Source organism: Recurvomyces mirabilis (assembly GCF_035927965.1).
Source record: "Recurvomyces mirabilis strain CCFEE 5264 chromosome Unknown scaffold_30, whole genome shotgun sequence".
Taxonomy (NCBI): Eukaryota; Fungi; Ascomycota; class Dothideomycetes; order Mycosphaerellales; family Teratosphaeriaceae; genus Recurvomyces; species Recurvomyces mirabilis.
The window spans coordinates 231,255-252,255 of NW_027041964.1; the positions used below are offsets into that span (position 1 = coordinate 231,255).

The following is a 21,001-nucleotide window of genomic DNA, read 5'->3' on the forward strand; positions in this document are numbered from 1 at the left end:
TCCGTATGCCAAGACTCTTAAGCTGGCCATGCACGTTGAACAGGCGTCATTGGAATGTTCAAGCGATGCTTTCGTATACGATGTGAGACATTGTACGATCACAATAGTCGACTCGTGGACCTGGAGATGTCCGTCTCATAAACAGCAAAAACAATGCAGTATCCAATCCATGGCGCCAACGCTTGAAATCACCTCGCAATATCGCCTGCCGGTCCAGTCCTGCTCAAACCCACCATCGCTCAAAAAGCTGATCACCACCTCAATGCAATCCCCAACCATAACTCCACTAACTCTCTTCACGACCTGGTTCATCCAGCGCTACCACCCGCAGCAGCCGCAAAGATTGCATTCTCGCGCAGATCTCTTACAAGCTCAGCCACATTGCCCAAATGCCTGCCCAGCAGCTTCTGCTTCTCCTCCGTCGTCTTCGTCTTCCTCAGACTCTGCTCGCTCTGATCATCCTCGTCAACATCCATGCGATCACTATCACCCGAATGCGTCCTCGCATGGCCAGCCAGTGCATCGATCTTGCTCGGATTCCTCTGCAATACTGCCGTGTTCGGCGCGGATGAGGACGTCGAAGGAGGCGCTTCGGGCATGAGGTAGAAGTACAGGAACTCTAGTGTGCGCATCTTTACTTCTTTGACTGTACTCCGACTCTTGAAGAGGCTGGTGACGGTGAGTAGGCCATCTACTTCTTCGAACGTTCGGGTGTTGGCTGGACAGTCTAGCAATGATGTTACCAACACGAGTAGTGCTTGACTCTGGTTTTCTGGGGGGTTGTTTGATGGGTCGAGAAGGTCGAGGAGTAGGTTCATGTAGTCTTCGCGGTTGAAGAGAGTTCGTGATGGAGGGTGGAGGAGTAGGAGGCCTTGGAGTATGTCCATGGTGGCGAGGATGAGAGCATTTGTTGTTTGCGAAGGTGGGTGGCCGAGTAATCGTTCCAAAGTCGCTATCAGACGGGACGCAACTATATGATGTTAGTACTGGCTGGTTGTTTAGAGCACTTCGTTCATGCCATACCATTCCATCTGAAGCCCTCCTGTAATCTGAAGAACTCCCGAAACGCCGCATCTTTCCTCAGATCCTTCAGATGCCTGCAATCATTGCCTCTATCCTGCTGGCCAGCCAACTCTCGACTCCCTTGTCGCTTGTTCGGTGACAGCTTACTCCCGGATAAGCATATCTGGGCCAGTAGTCCTTCGATCTGCCGTATGCCTTTTCGTATTCTGGTCGTATCGCGGGAGGAGAGGTTGCCGAAGGACAGGGAAAGAAGGGCTTCCATTGTGATACGAGGATACGACAAGAAGAGGATTAGACGGCGATAGTTCCATGCGGCTAAGGGTTAGGAGGATCTTGTATGTGGATCGATGGAACGATGGAAGAAACGGCTGTTGATTAGTGTTTTGCGGGGGGTTGCTATGGACAACGAGGCGCGGTGTAGCGCGTTCCTGATATGCATGCACTCTACCACCTTATCTTCACCATATGTTCAATGTATGGCTGCATTCATTTCATATCGACACCATATTTCTGGGACATCTCGCCGACATCTAAGGCGACCAAAAACCGGCTGACGCAGTTATACGCCGCCACAGTCGCAGTAACCTCCACCACCTCTTTATCACTGAACAGCTCCCTCAACCTCGCGGACACTGGCTCACTGACTACACATCCGATAGTCATGGCATCAGTATACTCCAGCACAGCTCTATGCTTCTCATCCAAACCCTCGCCTTCCCAGCTCTTATCTTTGACCTTCTCTGCCAGCTCCTCGCTTAGCACACCCGCCTGCTTCAACAGCGGCACGTGATGGTCCCACTCATACCACGCCTGATTCAACACGGCCACACGACTGATGGCCAGCTCTCGAATGCTCGCGTGCAGAGTGCCCTTTGTTCTTATGGCTCCTAGAAAGCTGTTCCAGCCATCTGCTATTGGTGGAGCATGCAGCAGTGCCTTGTCGAGCTCCAGGAGTTTGCCACCTCGACGTTCCTTCACTCGTTCGACTATGGCTTGGTCCACTGCAGAGGGCAGCTGCGGATCATCTGGTATGTATGGGAGACGCATGGTCGCCGGAGTGCTTCTGGAGAAGGGTCGAGCTCGTTGGAACAGCGGGGAGTGGATCGTTGGATGACTTTCTGGTCTCAAAGCTATCTGAACACCCAATAGTCTGGAGGTATACAAAACTCTCTTATGCATTCTTCCAGTCCGCGGACAGTCGCCGTGAAGGTTGAGCATCTTCCACATCCAGACGCTCTTCTGGAGTCGGATGCCGACATCGGCGCGATTGCAGCTACATGACAAGTCGAGGGGTCAGGGTCTCGTCAGACTGTGGTGTACAACAATGAAGCGTCAAATCGCTGATCTCCTGATGTTCGAACGGCCAGAACTATGACTAGCCGCGAGAGAAGGGGCGTATATGAGTATGGACTAAGAGTCTGCGACGAGTGATGTAAACAACCGACGGTAGTGAAGAGACATCCGGTCCTGTAGATGTGGCTTTACCAGTGAGCTCTGGAGAACGGATGAAGTGATGGTAGCGTGCTCTGGCTGGAGAAATGATACTGAGAGATCTCCTGGGGATGGACCTTGGCGGCGAATGCATCAACCCGATACGATAGACAGAGGGAGCATCGGTGACAAAGTGGAAACAAGATTTGGCACAAGGAGTTTGTGTTGCGGGTATAAGAATCTGGAGCCATGCCATGACTCCGTCCGACCATCGACGCCATGCCACGCATACCTCCTTATGCACACCACAACTCTTCGCCGTGTCCCATACTTACCTACATCCCTACTTCACCAACGAGACAGGATCAGCGCAAGCTTTGGCTCATCGCATTGGCCCATCGCCTTACCTCATCAGCCCTCGGTTGATGCATACAGCATTGTGCTGTAGCCACGCAGGACGACGCAGAGCGGACCTATTTCTCGTCTTCTGGAGGCTCCTGCTTGATGTCCCCGTCCTCGTTGTACGAGGTCGAGCTATGCTGGCGGCCATTGGGCGTCTGTGCTTCTCCAGCGCCGTTTGGCGTACTGGTGTTTGTTTGGGTGGCGTGGTCGGCAGGATCATCCTGACGACCAGTACCGCCATACGGACCGCCTCGGCCAGATTGACCCTGACGAGGACCGCGACCTCTGGCACGAAGATGGCCAGTATAGCCTCCACGGCCTTTGGCATGACTTTCACGGCCTCGACCGCGACCGCATCCACGGAGATGGCCCGTATAGCCGCCTCTTCCTCGACTAGAGTCGCCCTGGCCATCAGGCTCTGTCGAACGCTCGTCTCTCGCGTCGCAAGGCACATCCGCCCTTGGCTGATTACATCTGGCCTTGGCCGATGCTTCTCCTTCTTCTTCTTTCTCTTCGTCTTCTTCTCTTCCTTCTTCGTCTCCTGCCCCTGTCTCTCTGACAATTTCTTGCTCTTGAGCCTGCTTACTTCTCGTTAGCAGAATGCTGATGACAGTGCCTTGGCTCGTACGCTTCTGGACTTCTTGAAGAGCCATTTCAAACTCCTTTCTCTCTCTTGCGAGTTCAGTCATAGAGGCAGCGCACTTCTTAGCGGTTACCTCCATAGCCATCTTGTATTTGGCTACCTCGATCGCAGAGGCAGCATACTTTTCAGCAAGCGCCTTTGCGGCCCTCAAATCCTTGGCAGCTTCGATCTTGGACTCGGCATACCCTTTGGCAAATATCTCTGCGCCCCTCAAATTCTTGGCGGCTTTGGTCTTGGACACATATCAATCGTCAGCCAATACCTCCGTGGCCATTCTGTACTTCTCAACCTCTGCTCTCAATCTCCGATTGTCAGCCTCGAGATCGACTGTCCTTTGCGGATCCTCTTGATCATCGCCTTGTGCGATGTTCGCATCGTCTTGGACGTGCTTATACGAAAGACCACAGCGCCGCGCGGCAGACATGTTGTCACCGCTGAGAGTCCCAATGCAGTTGCTGCAGGGAACGGACTGGTATCCTGGCGATCGCAGTCTAGATCAAATTTACGGCACTCGCTGCATGCCTCGACTTTATTGCTGTGCCGCTCTTCGACCCTTATAGGCTGATTATGGGTATTATGGTCATTATGTTTGAAATGATGTTGGTCGGCAGTGCCCATTTCTCGCTCGTTCGTCATCGACTGTACGTAGTGGATGTCGAATGATGAACAGAGCAAGTATTGTGGTTGAAAGGAAGCTCGAGCTGGCAGACAGATCTGGTGCCAAGGCAAACAGTGGGCCGAAGGATTGGCCGCGGCGAAAGCAACACAGAGCGCCCACGCTGACACGAACCTCCTCATCACTACTTTTGCATCGTCAAAAACAGCAGCACAACATCTGCCAGTTGATGCCGCCGAAGAAGAAGAAGAGCGCCTTCGGGCAAGACAACAATAATACTATTACCATACCTCATATACACAGAACACCCAAGCCGTCCACAATGGCGGGAGCTACACTGGAAACACTAGCGATCCGAATCAGATCAATTACATGGTGGCGTATAAAGACGGCGAGTTTGACGTTGATCAGACGCTGGCCAATTTTGGGTACGCCGACATGTCATATATGCAAGAACAAAACACGACCAATGCCACAACAAATGCGCAATTGCATGGTCCTGCTCCAAACATTCAGGCTGGCCACAATGGCACGAGCTACATTGGGAACACCAATGATCCGAGCAATGTCGGTCATCATCCGCTGATGGTGTACGAGAACGGTGAGTTCAACGTTGACCGCTCGTTCGCCAATCTTGGCACAGACCTTGAGGCACTTGTCCAAGAACGGTACGCGGCCAATGCCACGGCAAATGCACAAATGCCATCGCAATTGCATCGGAGTGTTTCACCTCCTCAACCTCGACCACTGCAGCAGCAGCAGCAGCAGCAAAATAGCAACCCAAACAATCTGGACAGGTAGGGGGCATTTTCCAATGATACTCCGACGCAGAGTCGTGCGTCTGACGCGAGAGCCCAATGCGTCCCTTCGCCAATTTCTGCACTCGAAGACAGTGATGAGGAATATCGGCCACCGCCGGTTCTCAGTGCTGATCGTGGTAAGTATCGACAGCTGCCGACTGCACCCAGTGCAAATCAGACACCGACAGATGGTGATCAAGGCACGCAAATGCGCCCTCCCACTCAGCTCCAGGCACCCAATGGTAGCCAACAGCGCCAAGTGCCGGCGCGATTTGTGAGCGATCCTATACAACAAAGCCGCTGGCAACAGACCCAGCGTGAGGCTCGACTTCAGAGCATGAGTATGAGGCAGTACCTCGCCCTGATGCCCGACGGCATACCAACTTGCTCCTTTCAGTGAGCGTGTTCGAACGTCATGGCTGGCGGCCAGCAAATCTCCACGAGCATCAGCCATTTGAGATGACAGAACTCTTCCCGCAACAGAAAGAGATCCGAACACTCCTGGATTTCCATGCGGGCTTCATAGCAGCACTTGAAACTATCCAGTGGAGTTTTATGACACCTCGCCACACCCGGCGCTCGCGAGCAGAAGGCCAACGTCTTGTCCGCTTGCTCATAATCATGACATATATCACGCAGCCTTCGGGCATCACATCCTGATCTCATCAAATTAACGGCATTAGCCCACCTGATGGCATGAGTGACCTCAAGATGGTGCCAATGCAACTCGGTGCGGCATAGCTCCATCACGAACATGAAGTAGGTTGAAGGCGTCCTGTGATGCGCTTCTTCCTCCAGTCAAAGGTTCACAAATGAATCTACGAGCACGTGCAAAGTACGTAAGCCCTTCATGGTGTCTGTGATAGGCGTAACGACCTCTCCAGATCCTCAGCAAACTGAGGAAGCACGGCCTGCAAAGCATAGGTTCGGCCGGCAATGCATAGGTTCCGCCGACAACGCAAAAAGAGATTCGGGCTACATGCAATGATAATGATAGACATGGCTACGGCCTGACTCTCGTACCTCCCAATGGGCTCCAGGCTCAAAGAGTAATGCAGTGGCTTGCTCGTATCACCCCAGAAGCCAACGCTCTTTGCAGCAATTATCCAATGCTACCAATCGTCAAGGCTTCATAACTACGAGCTGTACTCAAGCTGTATTGCAACGCTCTAAAGTGCTCTTGCTGCCAGATCTTGGCTAAAGTCAGTATCGACCACGGCTCTTTGGCGACATGAAGCATTAGGTCATGTCTACGATGTCGTACAAGCTGATGCAGGGGTCAAATGTGCAAAGCATATTTTGATGGGTCGATAGGAGTACATGCTGCTCACACCTAAGGTCGTGCGCCGGCAAGCTCAGAGCTTGGTCAAAATCCAAAAGGTTGGATCTTGGGAGGAGGAGAGGAAGTCGGGGGCGGAGAGCTGCGTGGTGCCGCCTAAGTATTCCCAAACCACGTCTCGGTGGCGGTGAGCAATGGCGATGGCGTATGGGAAGGATGTATATAGATATTCATATCGGAGCACCACAGTTCCAACACTCTCCTCTGTCATGTCGCGCCTGGGCTTTGTTGCTTTCTTCACTGCCTTCCGCCATAACCTTGCGTATGACCATCCAGCATAACCCTTCTGCGACATGACAATACCAGACTGCACTTCTCCAGGTGGTGCATCGATTCGCAGGCATTTCACTCAAAAATTTCGCAAGCGTGCAAACGGAAGCCTCCTTGCAATCAAAGAAAGTTGAAGGCGACATATGTTACATGTTTCTATGATTTCGTTCCTGCATGCCGATTTACGTCTGCGTAGTGAAGGCACTCTTCGTCTTGATCCAGGTCTCCATATCCATCAATCCCGGGTGCTCCTTCTTCCTCGCCGCAATATCAGCCTTGTATCCATCACTTCCGAACCAGTTGATCATGACCCCGAGCTCAGCTACCATGTACTTCAGGAAGCTGCCTAGGAACCAGAATGTGCCGTCCATTGGCTGACCTGTAGCATTCTTGAATGCTTGGCTTAATTGCTGAGATGTGAGCTCGTCGCCTGCGAGGCCGAGGGCGCGGTGGTTGTAGGTCTTCGGGTCCTTGAATGCGAGGGAGGCGAAAACACCGATGTCGTGGGTTGCTATCCATTGGTTGGGCTTGGTGCCGAGGGTGTCACGCATAGCAGCCATGAAGACTTGGGTGGGGAAGCCGGGCGCAAGATTGTCCATGAAAGCCACTATTATCCAGATTAGTATCTCTGCATAACGTCTAAAGGATATGATCTCGACTTACCAGGCCTGAGAACAGTCCATCCCATACCACCCGCCTTCTCCTTCAGGTAGTTTTCAATGACATACTTGCTCTGGAAATGCGGGATAGGCGTCTCGGTCTTCCAGCTCGCCTCGTCACCACCCCTCTCCACACTGCCGTACACAAAGTGCTTGACACCGGCCTTCACACTCTCGTCGATCATAGCCTTGCCCTGCTTGATCTCGCCATCGTGCGTCACACCCTTGCCCTGTGACACCTGCACACTGTAGACACCCCAGATCCCACCTGGAGCTGCTGCTTGTGCGTTCTTGAAGAGGCCTGGGACGTCGTCTTGATCGCCCTGGACAACTTTAATATTGCTGGCTTTCGCGGCTAGCTTTTCTGCGCCGCTGCCTGTGGCATTGCGGGTTTGTGCGAGGAGAGTGAACTCTGGGTTGTTTGCTAGAGCGTCGATTACAGCACCGCCCTGCTTGCCTGTTGCACCTGTAACTAGAATGTTCTTTGCCATGGTTGTGGTGGTAGACTGAGATATTCTATGATTTGAGCGTTCTGGAATACTTGGCTTAACTGCTACAAGAACTGTTGGAATGCTGTATTGGTACAATGCAGGAAAACAATTTGTCGTCGTTGCAGAGACGACACGGTCACGACCTCAACGATACATTCCCGCCCATCTCACCGCGTCACACATGCCATCTCGGCGTCTGCGTGGGCTACACGCCGACATGCAGGTACATTCCCAGAAATCACCACAGTGGTCTTTCGGAAGTGCTGCATTTTCACATGCTTTTCGGAGATCTGCTTGCCGATCGCTGGCCCTTTAGCGTACGATGAGTTCGGGGAGATATAGCGAGGAAGCTGGCCAGAAGTCGTGGTTATGCTTGAGCGTCTGCTGTGGCTGATGCAATGCTGGGATCCGGCGCTAGCACGACTTCACGCCGTCATCCATTCTGTAGCACATAGCATCTTGCATGTCTTGTCATATCGCTTACATGCGAGAGCTGCTTGCAGACCTTGAATCCAGCCGTGACCAAGTCCAGAGATGATAGGGAGATAGTTGACCCCCTCTGCAACTCCTGTCTCTGCTCGCAAATTGGCACGACTCTCCCTGAAAGTCACCTTGAGCTTGAGTTTGGTACCTGCAGTCTGTCTCAAACACTGTTTATCGATGATCCGCAGCCAAACTACAAGCCACGGCCCCTGCCATGCGATGCCAACCAAATCCCAGCAATCTGCCATTGGTGCATTTCTCTTGGCAGGTAAGCAGCCCAGGATTACCGGCTCCGCATTCGCCGCCAACCATGATTCTGTGATGGTTGAGAGGGCATCAGGAAGCTCGCCACCAGGCTCACAAGGATTGGTTCTGAACGCCATTTGGCCGCCTTGCACGTGATGCACCTTTCTGCGTTGCGTTTGTAAGGCAAGACTCCTCTACATTTTGCGTTCGCATTTACGGGCTGGTCATGATCGTACCAGTCCTCGAGGACAGAGGGGCTACTACGGAGACGCCATCAAAGTAAGCTAGAAATCATCCTTGTTGACAGATGTCAAACGCTGGTCTAGCATTAACGAGCATGTGTGTTTGAGCCCAGACCGCGTCACACACACCGAAAGACGGGCCATCTACAGTAAGGTCGAGTTCTGCTGTAATGATAGATATCACATGAAATGTAAAGGTTCGAATTGTCTAGCCATTAAATTGTTGTTCTTCCTTATTATCAGAGTGACATTGCACTAGTAATTGTTACAACTTGACCATCATCGATGCAGATTGAGTCGTTCCAGAAAACGCCAAAACGCGGAGCCAGAAACGTCGAGGCAAATCGCCAAAGTACTCGAGCAGACGCGTGTAAAGGTATCATAGCACATCCGCAAGTATATCGCCTAAGCGGCAACAGGCACGGCCTTCATCTTCTCCTCTGCAGCCTTCGCGAAGTCGGCTCGCTCTGTGCGATCCTGGAGATCACTCTCCTCCCACTGGCTGATGATCTCTGCCTTGCGAGCTGCACTTCTTGGCTCGAAAGCCAAGTCGTATGGGTCGGGCTTGACAATGAGAAGCGAGTTGGACTTGCTGATCGATGGCTCGATGATCTGACCGTCGGGACCCTTCTTCTTGATGATGTTGTATGCCCACACAAGTCCACCGCATGCAATGAGTGTCTCATCACGAGTGAGAGACTGACCCAAGCATGCACGTTGACCCCAGCCGAAGGATGTCATGCCCATGATCGTTGGGAACTGGCTGAGAGGCTCCTGGTATGTGGGCCAGCTCGACTCGAGCCAGCGCTCTGGTCGGTAGTTGTCAGGGTCGGGATACTTCTTCTCGTTTCGTAGGAAAGCCCAGTCGAGGGGCAATAGTCGGGAGCCCTTGGGAATGAAGTAGCCTTGGTAGAAATCATCCTCCATCAACTCGTGCGCAACACCAGTTGGTACATTGGGTCTCCATCGCATCGTCTCCTTGATACAGGCGCGGAGCACAGGAAGGTTGGGCATGTCGGTAAGCTCAGGCATGCGACCGCCACATTGCTCGTCGATCTCGGCCTGCACCTTCTTCTGCCACTCAGGGTGGTGGACCATAGCGAGGAGGAAGTAGTAGAGAGGTCCAGCGACAGTAAAGATGGCGACCAGCGCCATCATACCAATAGCCGAAGAAGCCTCGTAGTCACCGGAAAGACCACCAGTCTTCTCACCCTCGAGGTAAGTCCTGGTGAACGAAGGTCGTGCCTTGCCCTCAGCCATCAATGCACGGGTCGTGGTAAGTCTCTCCATCCACCATGCCTGCTGTTCGTCGTGGCGCTTGCGCTCGGCAATCTTCCACGGGTTCATGAAGAACGGCAGGTGCCATAGAGGCGTGACGACGTTGGTGAGCGGGCCGGCGGGAGACATCTGAGTGAGGAGACCCCACGCGCTCTTGTCGCAGTACTCGCTGAGGGTTGGGTCATCCCATGTAAGCGAGGTTGCGACCTTGGCTGCCATATCCTCTAGGTAGAAAGCAAAGTTGTCTGGGTCGTTGATGATACGCATGTTCCATCGCTTAGCCTCGTGGTACAGAATGCCGTAGTAGCGCGAGTTGGTAGCCTCAGTCAGGTAGGAATGGGTGAACTTTCGTTGACGTGCCCAGTACTCTGTCCAACGTTAGCCGTTGTAGCCAATCATGGTGTACATTCGCACATACCATTCTTGCCCATGAGAGGCAAGTATTCCATCGACCCATTGGTGCTCTTAGCATCGAAGAGCGATCGAATCTGAGGTCGGTCGGAGTAGATCTTGCCTCGCTTGACAAGCAGGTCTTCAGCGATCTTCTCGTCGGTGATGATGATGAAGTAGTCGCCAAGCATCTGTGTCCTATATAGTGGACCATATGTCTTAGCCCACTCGGCGAACTTGAGCCACATGTACTCGACCGGCAGATCGTGGATACGTCCCACCCATGGGATGAGGCCAGGTCCTGGAGGCTCGCTGGACTTGTTCTTGTGCCATGCTTGTCGTCGTTGGAGAGCGTTAAAGATCGAAAGCAGCCCGAAGCCAACGAGGGCGACGACCGCGACGGCGAATGTTAGTGGCTGCATAGTGAAGTGGTGGCGAAGGAGTGTTGTGAATCAACCAGCGTACTCGAGGTAAGGGAAGGAGGTAGGTTAGCAAGTGTTGATAATGAAAAGGCAAAGCATAGGTCGGCGACTGTTATTGCCGTATGGAGCACGATGCCGTCGGAGACTTAAGGCACGATATGGTTGAGATAAGAATATCTCGGGGGGAGAAACCAAGCACTGAGTTATTTGGCGTCTGAGTGCTGACAATCTAGATCATCATTGGTGATCTGTAAGGTTAGCGTTTAGATGCGCCAATGCATGGGTGTCGTTCTCCACCCTGTATCGATGCAAGGGATGACACCAAGAGTCGGCGCCTTGGTACCGTTTACCGGTTGTGGAGAGTATTGCTCGTCATCTGCATGAACCGTTAGATCTGTGTCACACTCAACGACATGTCAGTGGTGATCGATACGATGCGGTATTTCCGTGCAACCAGCACTTTTGGTGCGTTACCACAACACCACATTCGGACGTAACGCAAAGTTCAGAAGCTCTGCAGTATTCTGAATGGCCGAAGCGTCCGTCCCCCTGGAGTCTAAGACAAGATTGTGGCTTGATGTATATTATGCCATGCAGCATCCTTTGATTGCATGAGACGGCAGGCCGCAGAGATTGCGCCACATCTCACCTGTGGCACTAAGTCGGAGTGATACTTCGCTCGTTGCCAATACTCGTGGTGTACCGATGCTGAGGACTCACGCACGAACCGCGGATGTGCCGCCCTGCCTCAGCACTCCTGAGTCTTCACCTCTTATTATTTGATCATGACGAAGTCAGACATACCCGTAACGATGTGGGTCATGGAGCGGAGGGGCGGCAGCGCGGGCCCGGCTCCATGACAGCAAGAGTCTGGGCGAGTTCGACGTCCAAGCTACCTGTGAGCATACCAGCGAGCATATGATCGTATTGAAACCTGAACCAAAGGAGTCCAATTCTCAGCCTCGTGTATACGCCAGGGGCTTATCATGATCAACCCATAGACTCAGAAGTGGTCTCACTGGTCTAATTAGGAGGATGAGCAGACTTCGGCCTCCAAAGTCAATGACGGTCACTCAGCCGTCGCTCCGAATCCCAAATAGCTAATCTGGTACAGCGCGGTAAAAACATAAGCCACTCTTCCGATGCTTCCTTCGTCCGTGGGCTGGTGTATGGACAACTCCATTACTATGGCGGCCATCCACTTCCCGCGGTGGCGATAATGCGTAGAGGTGCATATAAGCTACATCCAGCCAGATACATCGATCGTAACAGGCTGTCGTGAGTCGTGACAAAACTGCTGAGTTCGTGTCAGCACGGTTGGGGGAGACGCGGGTGCGCCATCGACGGCCGCCTTGAAACAAGATTGCCCGCATCTCTAAAATCATCCTGGTAGATTAGATAACCGGCAAGGCTGTCAGAAGTCGTTGTCAGCCACACGCAGTACTACATCATCGCCAGCCTCTCACCACTCCCCGGACATCTTCATCTTCAAGATAAGTGTGGATATCGATGCTTGTCTCGTTGGATCGTGGTCGGTGAAGTTATGCTCCGTCAACGAGCTCGGCTTAGGCCATTCCGATCGCCGTGAGACCTTTGGTACCTGCATAATGGTGCCAGGGTGTAGGCGTAGTGACAGCGAGACGTGAGCGGCGAAGAGAGTTTCCCAAAATATGTAAGGGTTTGGTATCTCCATTTTATCATAGCCACACTTGTTGCCTTCTATCCCACCATACATCGACATAGCAAACATGACTGTTCACGGCGTCGAATCAGAGCCTATTGGCACATTCCCTTCCAGCGGGCTGGATGTCCTCGTGGTTGGTACTGGTCTGGCAGGCCTGACTGCTGCCATTGAGTGTATCCGAAAGGGCCACAATGTGCGTGTTTTGGAGCGAGCAGCCTCCATCAATACCTTGGGTAAGCTGTGTTGGAAATCATGTGCTGAGTACACTTGCTAATGTGCCCAGGTGACATGTACTTCATGGGTCTCCCAGCAACCAGGTTCTTCAAGCATTGGCCTGAGATGAAGGCCGAGTACGACTCGATCGGTCTGCACAATGCCTGGATCGAAACTTTCAAGCACTCTGGCGAGCAGGTCGTCAAGCCATTGTACGTCAATGAGCGTCTAAAGGCTGCTGGCCTTGACCCAAAGACTCCTCCAGGAACTTTCCAGCTTCGCCCTTTGATCTACAGAATGTTCGTGAAGCAGGTGGAAAGACTCGGTGTGAAGATCGAGTTCAATACCAGAGTGGTGGACTACTTTGAGGATGAGGCTACTGGCAAGGGTGGGTGCATAGCTCAGGATGGCACCCGGTATGAGGCAGATGTCGTCATTGCTGCGGATGGTGTTGGATCGAAGTCTCAGAAGCTCGTTGGAGGACAAGTGCGTGCTCAGTCCTCGGGACGTGCTATGTGGCGTGCTGCATTCCCGATCGAGAACTTGGACAAGGATCCTGAGGTCAAGGAGCATTACAAGATGATCGGGCCGGACAACAGCGAGCCGATTGTGCGAACCTATTTGGGTCCCGGTACATACGCCATGACTTTGACCCGACCGGAGACTATGATATGGATCATCAACCACAACGTAAGCTAAACGTCGTCCTGGTTTGCAACCTGAATATTGCTGACATAACGACAGGCCACTGGTAGCTCGGCTGAGAACTGGAGCAACACGATCGAGCCAAAGGAAGTGTTGGATGAGATGGACAACGGTGTAGGACCAAACCCATGGGCGCCCATGATGAAGCGTCTGATTGCCTGTACACCGGAGAAGACCATCGTCAACTTCGAGCTTCTCTGGAGAGACCCTCAGCCTAGCTGGAAGTCGCCGAACGGACGTGTGGTCCAAATTGGAGACGCTGCACACTCTTTCTTGCCTGCTTCTGGTAACGGTGCAACACAAGCCATCGAGGACGCCGTGTCACTCGCTGCTTGCTTGCACCTCGCAGGGAGCAAGGAAAAGATCCCAGAGGCTGTGAATGCTCACATTCGATTCCGGTAAGCATGATCTCATGATTCGTGGGTTTTGATCATTGACTAACGATGTTTCCCAGCTTCATCCGAAACGCTTGCGCTCAAAAGGTCGGCTTCTCGAACGCTGAGCTCCTCCAGGACACCGATTGGAGCAAGGTCAAGTTCGACCCGAGAAAGGCGCAGCCCAAGCACCCAAAGTGGGTGTGGGAGCACGACCCAGAGGTGTACACATACGAGAACTATGCCAAGAACGTGGAGACCATGAACAAGGGCATTCGCTTTGACGAGTCAGACATCCCGCCGAACTTCCCGCCAGGCTACAAGTATGAGCCGTGGACTATTGAGTGGGTGATGGACTGCATGAAGAAGGGTGAGCCAATTAATCTTGGCCCAGGGAATTGGGATTAGACGTCTTCCATGTGTCGAGGAGCTCCATAGTACCGGGAGCCATCAAAGATGTATAGGCCCATCGTAATCTACCAAGAAATATCTGTCAAGGCCGATTTTGTGCTCCAGTACTTTGCTAGCTCTCGTTGCTCTTGCATGTCAACCAACTATTGCCTAGCATACATCCCACCAGCAGTGCACTGCATTCGGAGATCCTCTGGGAGCATTTGACGTACCTTCTTGTTTCGGATTGAAATATGGACCCGAAACTTTCCAGGTCAAGCGAACAAGTCTTGACGTTACTCCAACTAGACAATGTATGTTATACAAGCAGTAATCAGTTAAAGAAGATCTTAGAGTCCAGCTCCAAGGATTTGATGGAGATGTTATAGAGCTTCGCTAGTACTTTCAACGAGTGCGCTCAAGTCCAACACTTCCTCGAATATAGCCTGGTCTCTCTCCTCATCCGTAATAACACGGCTATACGCATGTCAGCACTGTACACAACTGCAACACATTATGTCGAACGACTCACGACCTGCCCAGATTGTAGTAGACACCACGCTCTCCAGCCAGAAGTCTACGAGTCAAATACGCCCATTGTATACCATAGTTTCCGCCAATATGATCCAGTCGACGAATGACCCAGGCCAGCTGCACCGAAGTCGCACTGTTCGGATCAAGATGCAAAGTCCGATTGAGCAAAAGAGTCCGGCTCCCACCTGGGGTCGTGCTAGACTCGGCCAGTTCTTCCAACAAGCAGGTACCGGCAATATGGAGTGGCCATATTGAGAGGAGGCCAGCTGCTACAGAGCCCGAACGCACTTCAGATGACATGTCGTCGCCCACTCTTTGTGCAACACCTGCACAGATATCGGTGGTCATGCTCTCGCGTATCTCACGGTAGTGCTGTGGAGAAGGTGGTACCTGGGTCAGATGAGGCCATGATCTTCTGTACACTGCTTCCTGGACACGACTTAACAGGATGCGTAAGCAGCGCCAAAAGTTCCACGAACGACTCTCTGCTGGAGGCGTCGAAATCTGTCTTGTGGAGTGCGATGAAGAGGTGGACGGATTCTGATGTGGTCGTGCTTGCACATCAGCTGTCACTCGGAAAGTTAGCCTCTCTGAATATCGGACAAGGCACAGTTAGAGTCTAGTCTTGCCCATGGCACACTCACCTTGGCGCATCCTCTCCGACCATCCCAGAAGATCCGTTTCTATTGTCGCGGCCTCGGCTTCAAGAACATCATCACGCAGACTCCTATCTGCAAAGCTTGCTTTCACCGAAGCCAATCTCGCTGTCAGTAGGCTGAGGTCGTCCCGCAGACACTCCGATTCATTGGCTGCAATAGTCTCCGACCAAGAAACGACAAATTGCGGCACTCTTTGCTCGGCAAATAATGCATTTAGTAAAATGTTCTTTCTCAGCTCACGGAACAGCATCCGTCCAAACTCAGTGTGCAGTTGAGCTTGTCCACGAAGCTGTAAGACCTGGACAGCGCCATTCATATGTTGGTCCCAGGAGTGCAGAGCATGGTTGCTGTCTAACCACAGTGGCTCGTGGAGACTAAGTAGCATTATGGCGATCAATGTGCGATCCTCCCTGACCAGTGTAGGGTCCTTGAGTACCTCGTTGAGCGCCGTTATAGCGTCGACGTAGTACTTTCGGGCCGTATTGCGCAACGAAGTGTCGTTCGTAACATTGGAGATGGCTGCTAAGCCACAAGCAGTGATCGGAGTCAGGAGAAAATCATTTATATCGTACCCAAGCAAGAAGTCGAAATGGTCGCCGGCCACGAAGTGATGAAAGAAGTAAGTTCGCGCCATGGTCTCCTGATCCTGCGATGGTCGCCGTCTTGGTGCATTGCCTAAACCAGAACCTGAAGTAGCTACGGCGGCTAGCGACTGCCCACTCGCCTATAATGTTGTTAGCTGTGAGACCGGTCACACTTCTCAGCACAATCACTGCAGACTTCTTTGGCCCTAGAACTTCTTGCCCGGCTCTTGCGAGTCTGTCCTCGGGCTTTAACAATGTGACATGGCTGCGCAACTGAGGAAAACATACCCTTCTAGCCACACTCGAGCTTTGATCGCGGAACATCAGGTCGTTGGGATCACGGTAGCCACCGCAAGCCTTTCCCAGCCGTACACACCGCCCACAAGCTGGCAGCTCCTGATCGCAGCGTTTCTTCGACTTTCTGCAGCTCTCGCAACCCGCGCTGGGTTTGCCAGTGTAGACCATATTCTGAAAGATGGGTTGATTTACATACGCTGTAATCAGGTTTGAAAGGACGGCAATAGCAAAAGTGTGAGCGCCACGGTCTGTGGCGTCAGGAAGTACTTAGCATCTCGCATTGGATATAGCGAATATGACTTTACGACCGACTGCGCCGTCAGGAGTCTTCCCAGCTCATCGTAGTGCCCAAGGAGGCTGTTGGTGTCAAGACCATTGCGGCATACTTAGCGCGCTCTCGGCCATAGGTTCTGTGTCCATTTGGCTACAATGACACTGGATCTCTCGACTCAAGGGGCCGGCGAGACCGGCCATACATTGTCAGGTTCAATGGCAAATAGTCCACATCACGCCAGTTGGCAGGGTGGCAATGCCATGGCATCTGGCTTCGCAATCGGGAGCTTGTTGCGCCGTTGCACGGTCGAGACTGGCACTGTACACAATGATATCCCTTGGTCGACGAAGCGGCTGATGTCGATCGAGGGCCTGCGCCATCTTCGTGGCAGAGAGGACAAGGAGTGTAGAGCTGTGCACTGCAAGCTGGTAAGGCTGATACACTCTGCTGAGAGACGGCGATAGCCATGCGCTAGTCCCGAAGTGGTCTCTTTTGCGCTGGCACAGTTGCGCACTGCACTCCCTTTCGAGCCTTTGAGCATCTTTCCCAATTCGACAACCATCCCGCAACACCAACAGTAGGAAGATCAGACTGGATCGATCAGCTAGCCTCTGCCGTTGCAACGAGATACCGAGCGAAAATGGTCCGCCATGTCCATCTTGGCCTCGTCATGGTGTTGAGATTCTACCCAGCTGCTTGAGGATGGAGTAGTCTCAGTCAACGCCATTGCTGTCCTTGACACGACTGGGTCGCTTTGGCCAGCCAGAGAGTCATATGGGAATGGTCAGTCTTCCGGGGAGCGGTCAGATCGTCCTCTCGAAGCTGTGCATGCTGTTGTTGAAGTGCTGTCAAGTGGCGATGTTCACCCAGAGCATAACCTTCGAGCAGTCTGTCCAAGTCCGCATCTCGAAGCAGACTATGAGAGAAGAGTCTTGAGAGCGACACAGGAGCTATATGTCTATTGCGGTGCCCTAGGTGGGGCTCCTAGGACCAAGCCTTGCGACCCAGAAATCAACGTGACCTACACCTTACTAGAGCTCATGCGAGGAATATACATTCTAAAGCATGAAAGTGGCCCGTGAACAGCTCAGATACCATTTCCGTGCCGTGTCGGAGCCCTTCGGCTTCTGGGAGCAGTCACCAAGCATCTGGCGACTCGTGTTCCGCCTTTCCGAGCCACTACGTGGCGTGGTACTCGACCACCATCAGAATTCTCCAAGTCGGAACCACCCGAAAACGTGATGCCCGCCTATATGTATACGTAGAGCTGACTATACCTGATTTATAGCTCTGCCGTCTCTTGAGCTTTTACTGTTCAAGGCTAGCTGGCTTATGGGCCCTCTGTCTCGCAGCAGCAAGCATACCGCTTTCCTGCACATTCACTGTTATACCAACGGCTATGTGACTGTTTCGAGACCAACTTCTGACGACCTGCTTGGCACCTTCACTCTCATCTGCAATTGGACTAACAAGACGTGTATTGAGCATGCTCGCCCAGTACACTGCGCAACAGGATCTACTCACGACAAATCTCGAAAATGATTGCCTACGGCTACGTGAAGGAGCGAGCTACGACGCTCCGAGCATGTCCACGCTGTGTAGAAGCCCCAGTGTATTGCGAGGGTGAGGCGTCTCCAAGCACAACCAAGCCCGTCGCCCGACTTCTCCCACACACTCTCAGCCAAAACCATCACCTCCCCAACACCCCACCAAGAACCTCCCCCAATCTCCTCCTCGGCAAATAAAACCTAACAACACACTTCCTCCTCCCACCACCAACCACAATCTCATCCTCCCCATCCCTTTCGAACACCGCCCCAAACTTCCTCTTCATACTTCTTCGCTTCCGCGTCGCTTCGCCCACAGCATGGGCTGGTACAGGCGGCTCAGCGTTCCCCATCTCCCTCAACCATTCCGCAGCATGTGGGACGCTGCCGCGATGACGGACGAGCGCGTCGTGGTATTGTTGGATAGTGAGGTGCGGGAGACAGCGAAGCAAAAGTTGGAGCTGTTCGATTTTCTTCCTGGTGGCGTAGTCGTCAATGCTGGCGAGGAGGGTGTAACGAGCACCGTTTGGTGAGGGCAGTGGTCGGGAACGGACCTCAGAAAACGGGCAAGATGGATGCTGAGGACTTGACGCACCACGAGTCGGTACAGTCGTCGGCGTCGCTGCCGGAGCAGTCCCCGCAGCAGCCGGCCTGGGCAGAATTCCGCTCTCCCCTGGCGTCTCGCTCACATTGTTCCCGCTCTCCTTTCGCCCGTTCCTGGTCTCCACGGCGCCGGTGCTCCCCTTCTCACTGCCAACATGACCTGAGCGACCTGTTGAACCTGCAATAGTAGCGGGCTCCAGAACTTGAAGAAGTGGTCGCAACGAAGCGACCTGCTCTGCGAGCCGATGCTGCAGTACCTCAATATCGGTGATTTGAGCAAGCATCTGCTGGAAAGGTGACAGCTGATTGGTGGTTGCTTCTGCTGGAATGGATTGGGCTGGATTCGTGGACGCCATCATTGGCATTGCAATGCAATGCAGAGACTTCTGTCGTGCTCGCTGGCAGCGGAGAAGTGCAGATCGTGCTCTTTGTGAGTGCGTGAAATGGAAACGAGAACGGAGGGAAAGGGAGGGAGGGAGGCATCTCACGTCCCCAAACTGCAGCATCACCACAGCTGACGCTGGCGAAGTGAAGCACGGCAGTGAGCTTTCAATAGGCAAGGGAGTGACGACTTCAATCTTCGAATAGAGTCGGATGAGCGCTTGCAGCACGCCATCGATTCGCCAACGACATGCAGACCGGTCGACGGAGCGCTAACAGCCATACTTGATGCATAAGGAGAAGGAGCCGAATTGGCCGTTGCACAACGGGTGAAGAAACCTGCCATAGATCTCATCAATCATGATTGTGCGAAATGTGAATCCAGAGGCACGAGAAGCCCCGAATCTACCTCCCACCCCCCCCCCCCCCCCCCCTTCCCCTCAATCCTCCCTCCCTCCATCCTTCCGCCTCCCCCAAACCTCATCCGCGTCCCTCCTCCCCCTCGTCTCCGGCACAAACCACGCCGTAAACCCCCCAAACAAGAGCGCGAACCCCGCAAAAATGAAGTAAACCTGTCCCTTCCCCAACCGCTCATTCACAAGCGGGAAGAACTGCGCAACCGCGAACGTCGCGATCCAATTTGCCGCTAGGGCCCAGGATTGCGTCGCCCCGACCGCCTCGGCGGCCACGAGCTCGGAGCTCAGGAGGAAGGGAACGGGACCGAGACCGATGCCGAAGGAGGCGACGAAGAGGAGGACGGAGATGGCGGAGAGGACGGGGATGGCGTTCATTATCCCGAAAGCGAGGAGGATGGAACTCGTGCCCATACCGCCGATACTAATCAGCAAACACGGTTTCCGCCCGATCCGATCTACGAGCGGTGCGGCGGCGGTTGTGACGATGACGTTTAGGACCGCGACCAGGACGTTTAGCAAAGCGGCGTTGGCAGCTAGGAGGTCCGAGAGCAGGGAGACGCCGTACATGACTATGCTGTTGATGCCGCAGAGTTGTTGGGCGAGCATTATTGTTACGACGGCGAGGACGGCGGGCCGGATGTCGGGGGATTGGAGCACGGCGAGGAAGCCGAGAGTCTTAGCGGCCTTTTCTGCTTTCTTGCCGGGTTTAGAAGAGGCGTGGATGTCGGGTGCGCCGTCGGGTCCGGAGGGAGATGCGGGGTGGGAGGACATGTGGTCTTGGCCTGAGAGGAGCGTTTCTTCCTCATCCTCCATATCCTGCACACTCTCGATTCCCCACCCCTTGACTTCTTCCTCGATATCTGCTTCATGGCCTCTTATCCTCTGTAGAGCCTTCTTAGCCCTCCCCGCCATGCCGTTATCAGCCAACCACTTCGGACTCTCCTGTCCGGCCAGATACAACGCCCCGAACTGCAGCACCGCTATCACGCCACCCACCCCGAGAATAATGCGCCATAATTGCCCTTTACTCAGGAACAGTCCCAGGAGTTGGGTAGTGAGAATCCCCATGTTAATCATAATCTGCGTCGTGCTCCCGAAAAAGCCCTTTTGGTTCGGCGGCGCAATCTCGGAGATGTAGATGGGGACGATGACCGTAGCGGCACCGGCTCCGAGACCGGCTATGAAGCGCCCTGTAACAAACATGGGGATGTTGAGGGTTGTGGCGGCGAGTGCGGGACCCAGGGCGGCGAAGACGGAGGACAGGAGCATGGTGGGTAGACGGCCGTATTTGGTTGTTAGGGGCCCGCTGGTCAGGGCGCCGAGGAGGCCGCCGAGGGTGAAGATGCTGGAGATGAGGGCGAATTGGGGAGTGCTCATGGGGAGGCATTGGGGGAATGTTGATGAGGTGGTGGTGGTGGTGGTGGTGGTGGGAAGGGCACATCGTATTACTTGTTCGGGTTCGTTGAGCTCGGCGAGGTGGTAGCCGAAGAGGAGGGGGCCGAGGGCGGAGGTGAGGAGGAGATAGAAGAGGTAGGGGGTCCAGTCGTGGTAGGTGCCGCGGTCGGGCATGTCGTCGGTGATGGATCCGTGTGGTGGACTCAATGT

At 53.5% G+C, this 21,001-nt stretch overlaps 9 protein-coding genes across 9 annotated transcripts; 2 read left to right on the forward strand and 7 right to left on the reverse strand.

Annotated features, from left to right (window-relative positions):
* Positions 1 to 308: 308 nt before the first annotated feature.
* Positions 309 to 1,285, reverse strand: LTS14_009292 (uncharacterized protein; the record flags this gene model as incomplete). The annotated part of the gene is made up of 2 exons (XM_064841975.1): positions 309 to 970; positions 1,024 to 1,285. 2 exons carry the CDS (start codon positions 1,283 to 1,285, stop codon positions 309 to 311), a joined length of 924 nt encoding a protein of 307 aa, XP_064690485.1.
* A 224-nt stretch (positions 1,286 to 1,509) lies between these two features.
* Positions 1,510 to 2,070, reverse strand: LTS14_009293 (uncharacterized protein; the record flags this gene model as incomplete). Its single annotated transcript, XM_064841976.1, has 1 exon — positions 1,510 to 2,070. One exon carries the CDS (start codon positions 2,068 to 2,070, stop codon positions 1,510 to 1,512), a length of 561 nt encoding a protein of 186 aa, XP_064690486.1.
* Positions 2,071 to 2,927: 857 nt separating this feature from the next.
* On the reverse strand, positions 2,928 to 3,923 carry LTS14_009294 (uncharacterized protein; the record flags this gene model as incomplete). The annotated part of the gene is made up of 2 exons (XM_064841977.1): positions 2,928 to 3,731; positions 3,762 to 3,923. The coding sequence occupies 2 exons, from the start codon at positions 3,921 to 3,923 to the stop codon at positions 2,928 to 2,930; spliced, it is 966 nt and encodes a 321-aa protein (XP_064690487.1).
* A 564-nt stretch (positions 3,924 to 4,487) lies between these two features.
* LTS14_009295 (uncharacterized protein) lies at positions 4,488 to 4,916 on the forward strand (the record flags this gene model as incomplete). Its single annotated transcript, XM_064841978.1, has 1 exon — positions 4,488 to 4,916. One exon carries the CDS (start codon positions 4,488 to 4,490, stop codon positions 4,914 to 4,916), a length of 429 nt encoding a protein of 142 aa, XP_064690488.1.
* Positions 4,917 to 6,706: 1,790 nt separating this feature from the next.
* Positions 6,707 to 7,674, reverse strand: LTS14_009296 (uncharacterized protein; the record flags this gene model as incomplete). Its single annotated transcript, XM_064841979.1, has 2 exons — positions 6,707 to 7,131; positions 7,188 to 7,674. 2 exons carry the CDS (start codon positions 7,672 to 7,674, stop codon positions 6,707 to 6,709), a joined length of 912 nt encoding a protein of 303 aa, XP_064690489.1.
* Positions 7,675 to 9,050: 1,376 nt separating this feature from the next.
* On the reverse strand, positions 9,051 to 10,735 carry LTS14_009297 (uncharacterized protein; the record flags this gene model as incomplete). The annotated part of the gene is made up of 2 exons (XM_064841980.1): positions 9,051 to 10,291; positions 10,342 to 10,735. The coding sequence occupies 2 exons, from the start codon at positions 10,733 to 10,735 to the stop codon at positions 9,051 to 9,053; spliced, it is 1,635 nt and encodes a 544-aa protein (XP_064690490.1).
* A 1,748-nt stretch (positions 10,736 to 12,483) lies between these two features.
* LTS14_009298 (uncharacterized protein) lies at positions 12,484 to 14,119 on the forward strand (the record flags this gene model as incomplete). The annotated part of the gene is made up of 4 exons (XM_064841981.1): positions 12,484 to 12,652; positions 12,703 to 13,322; positions 13,377 to 13,735; positions 13,792 to 14,119. 4 exons carry the CDS (start codon positions 12,484 to 12,486, stop codon positions 14,117 to 14,119), a joined length of 1,476 nt encoding a protein of 491 aa, XP_064690491.1.
* A 365-nt stretch (positions 14,120 to 14,484) lies between these two features.
* On the reverse strand, positions 14,485 to 16,202 carry LTS14_009299 (uncharacterized protein; the record flags this gene model as incomplete). The annotated part of the gene is made up of 4 exons (XM_064841982.1): positions 14,485 to 14,578; positions 14,634 to 15,201; positions 15,280 to 16,018; positions 16,167 to 16,202. The coding sequence occupies 4 exons, from the start codon at positions 16,200 to 16,202 to the stop codon at positions 14,485 to 14,487; spliced, it is 1,437 nt and encodes a 478-aa protein (XP_064690492.1).
* Positions 16,203 to 19,420: 3,218 nt separating this feature from the next.
* Positions 19,421 to 20,965, reverse strand: HGT20 (Bifunctional purine biosynthesis protein PurH; the record flags this gene model as incomplete). Its single annotated transcript, XM_064841983.1, has 1 exon — positions 19,421 to 20,965. One exon carries the CDS (start codon positions 20,963 to 20,965, stop codon positions 19,421 to 19,423), a length of 1,545 nt encoding a protein of 514 aa, XP_064690493.1.
* Positions 20,966 to 21,001: the final 36 nt, after the last annotated feature.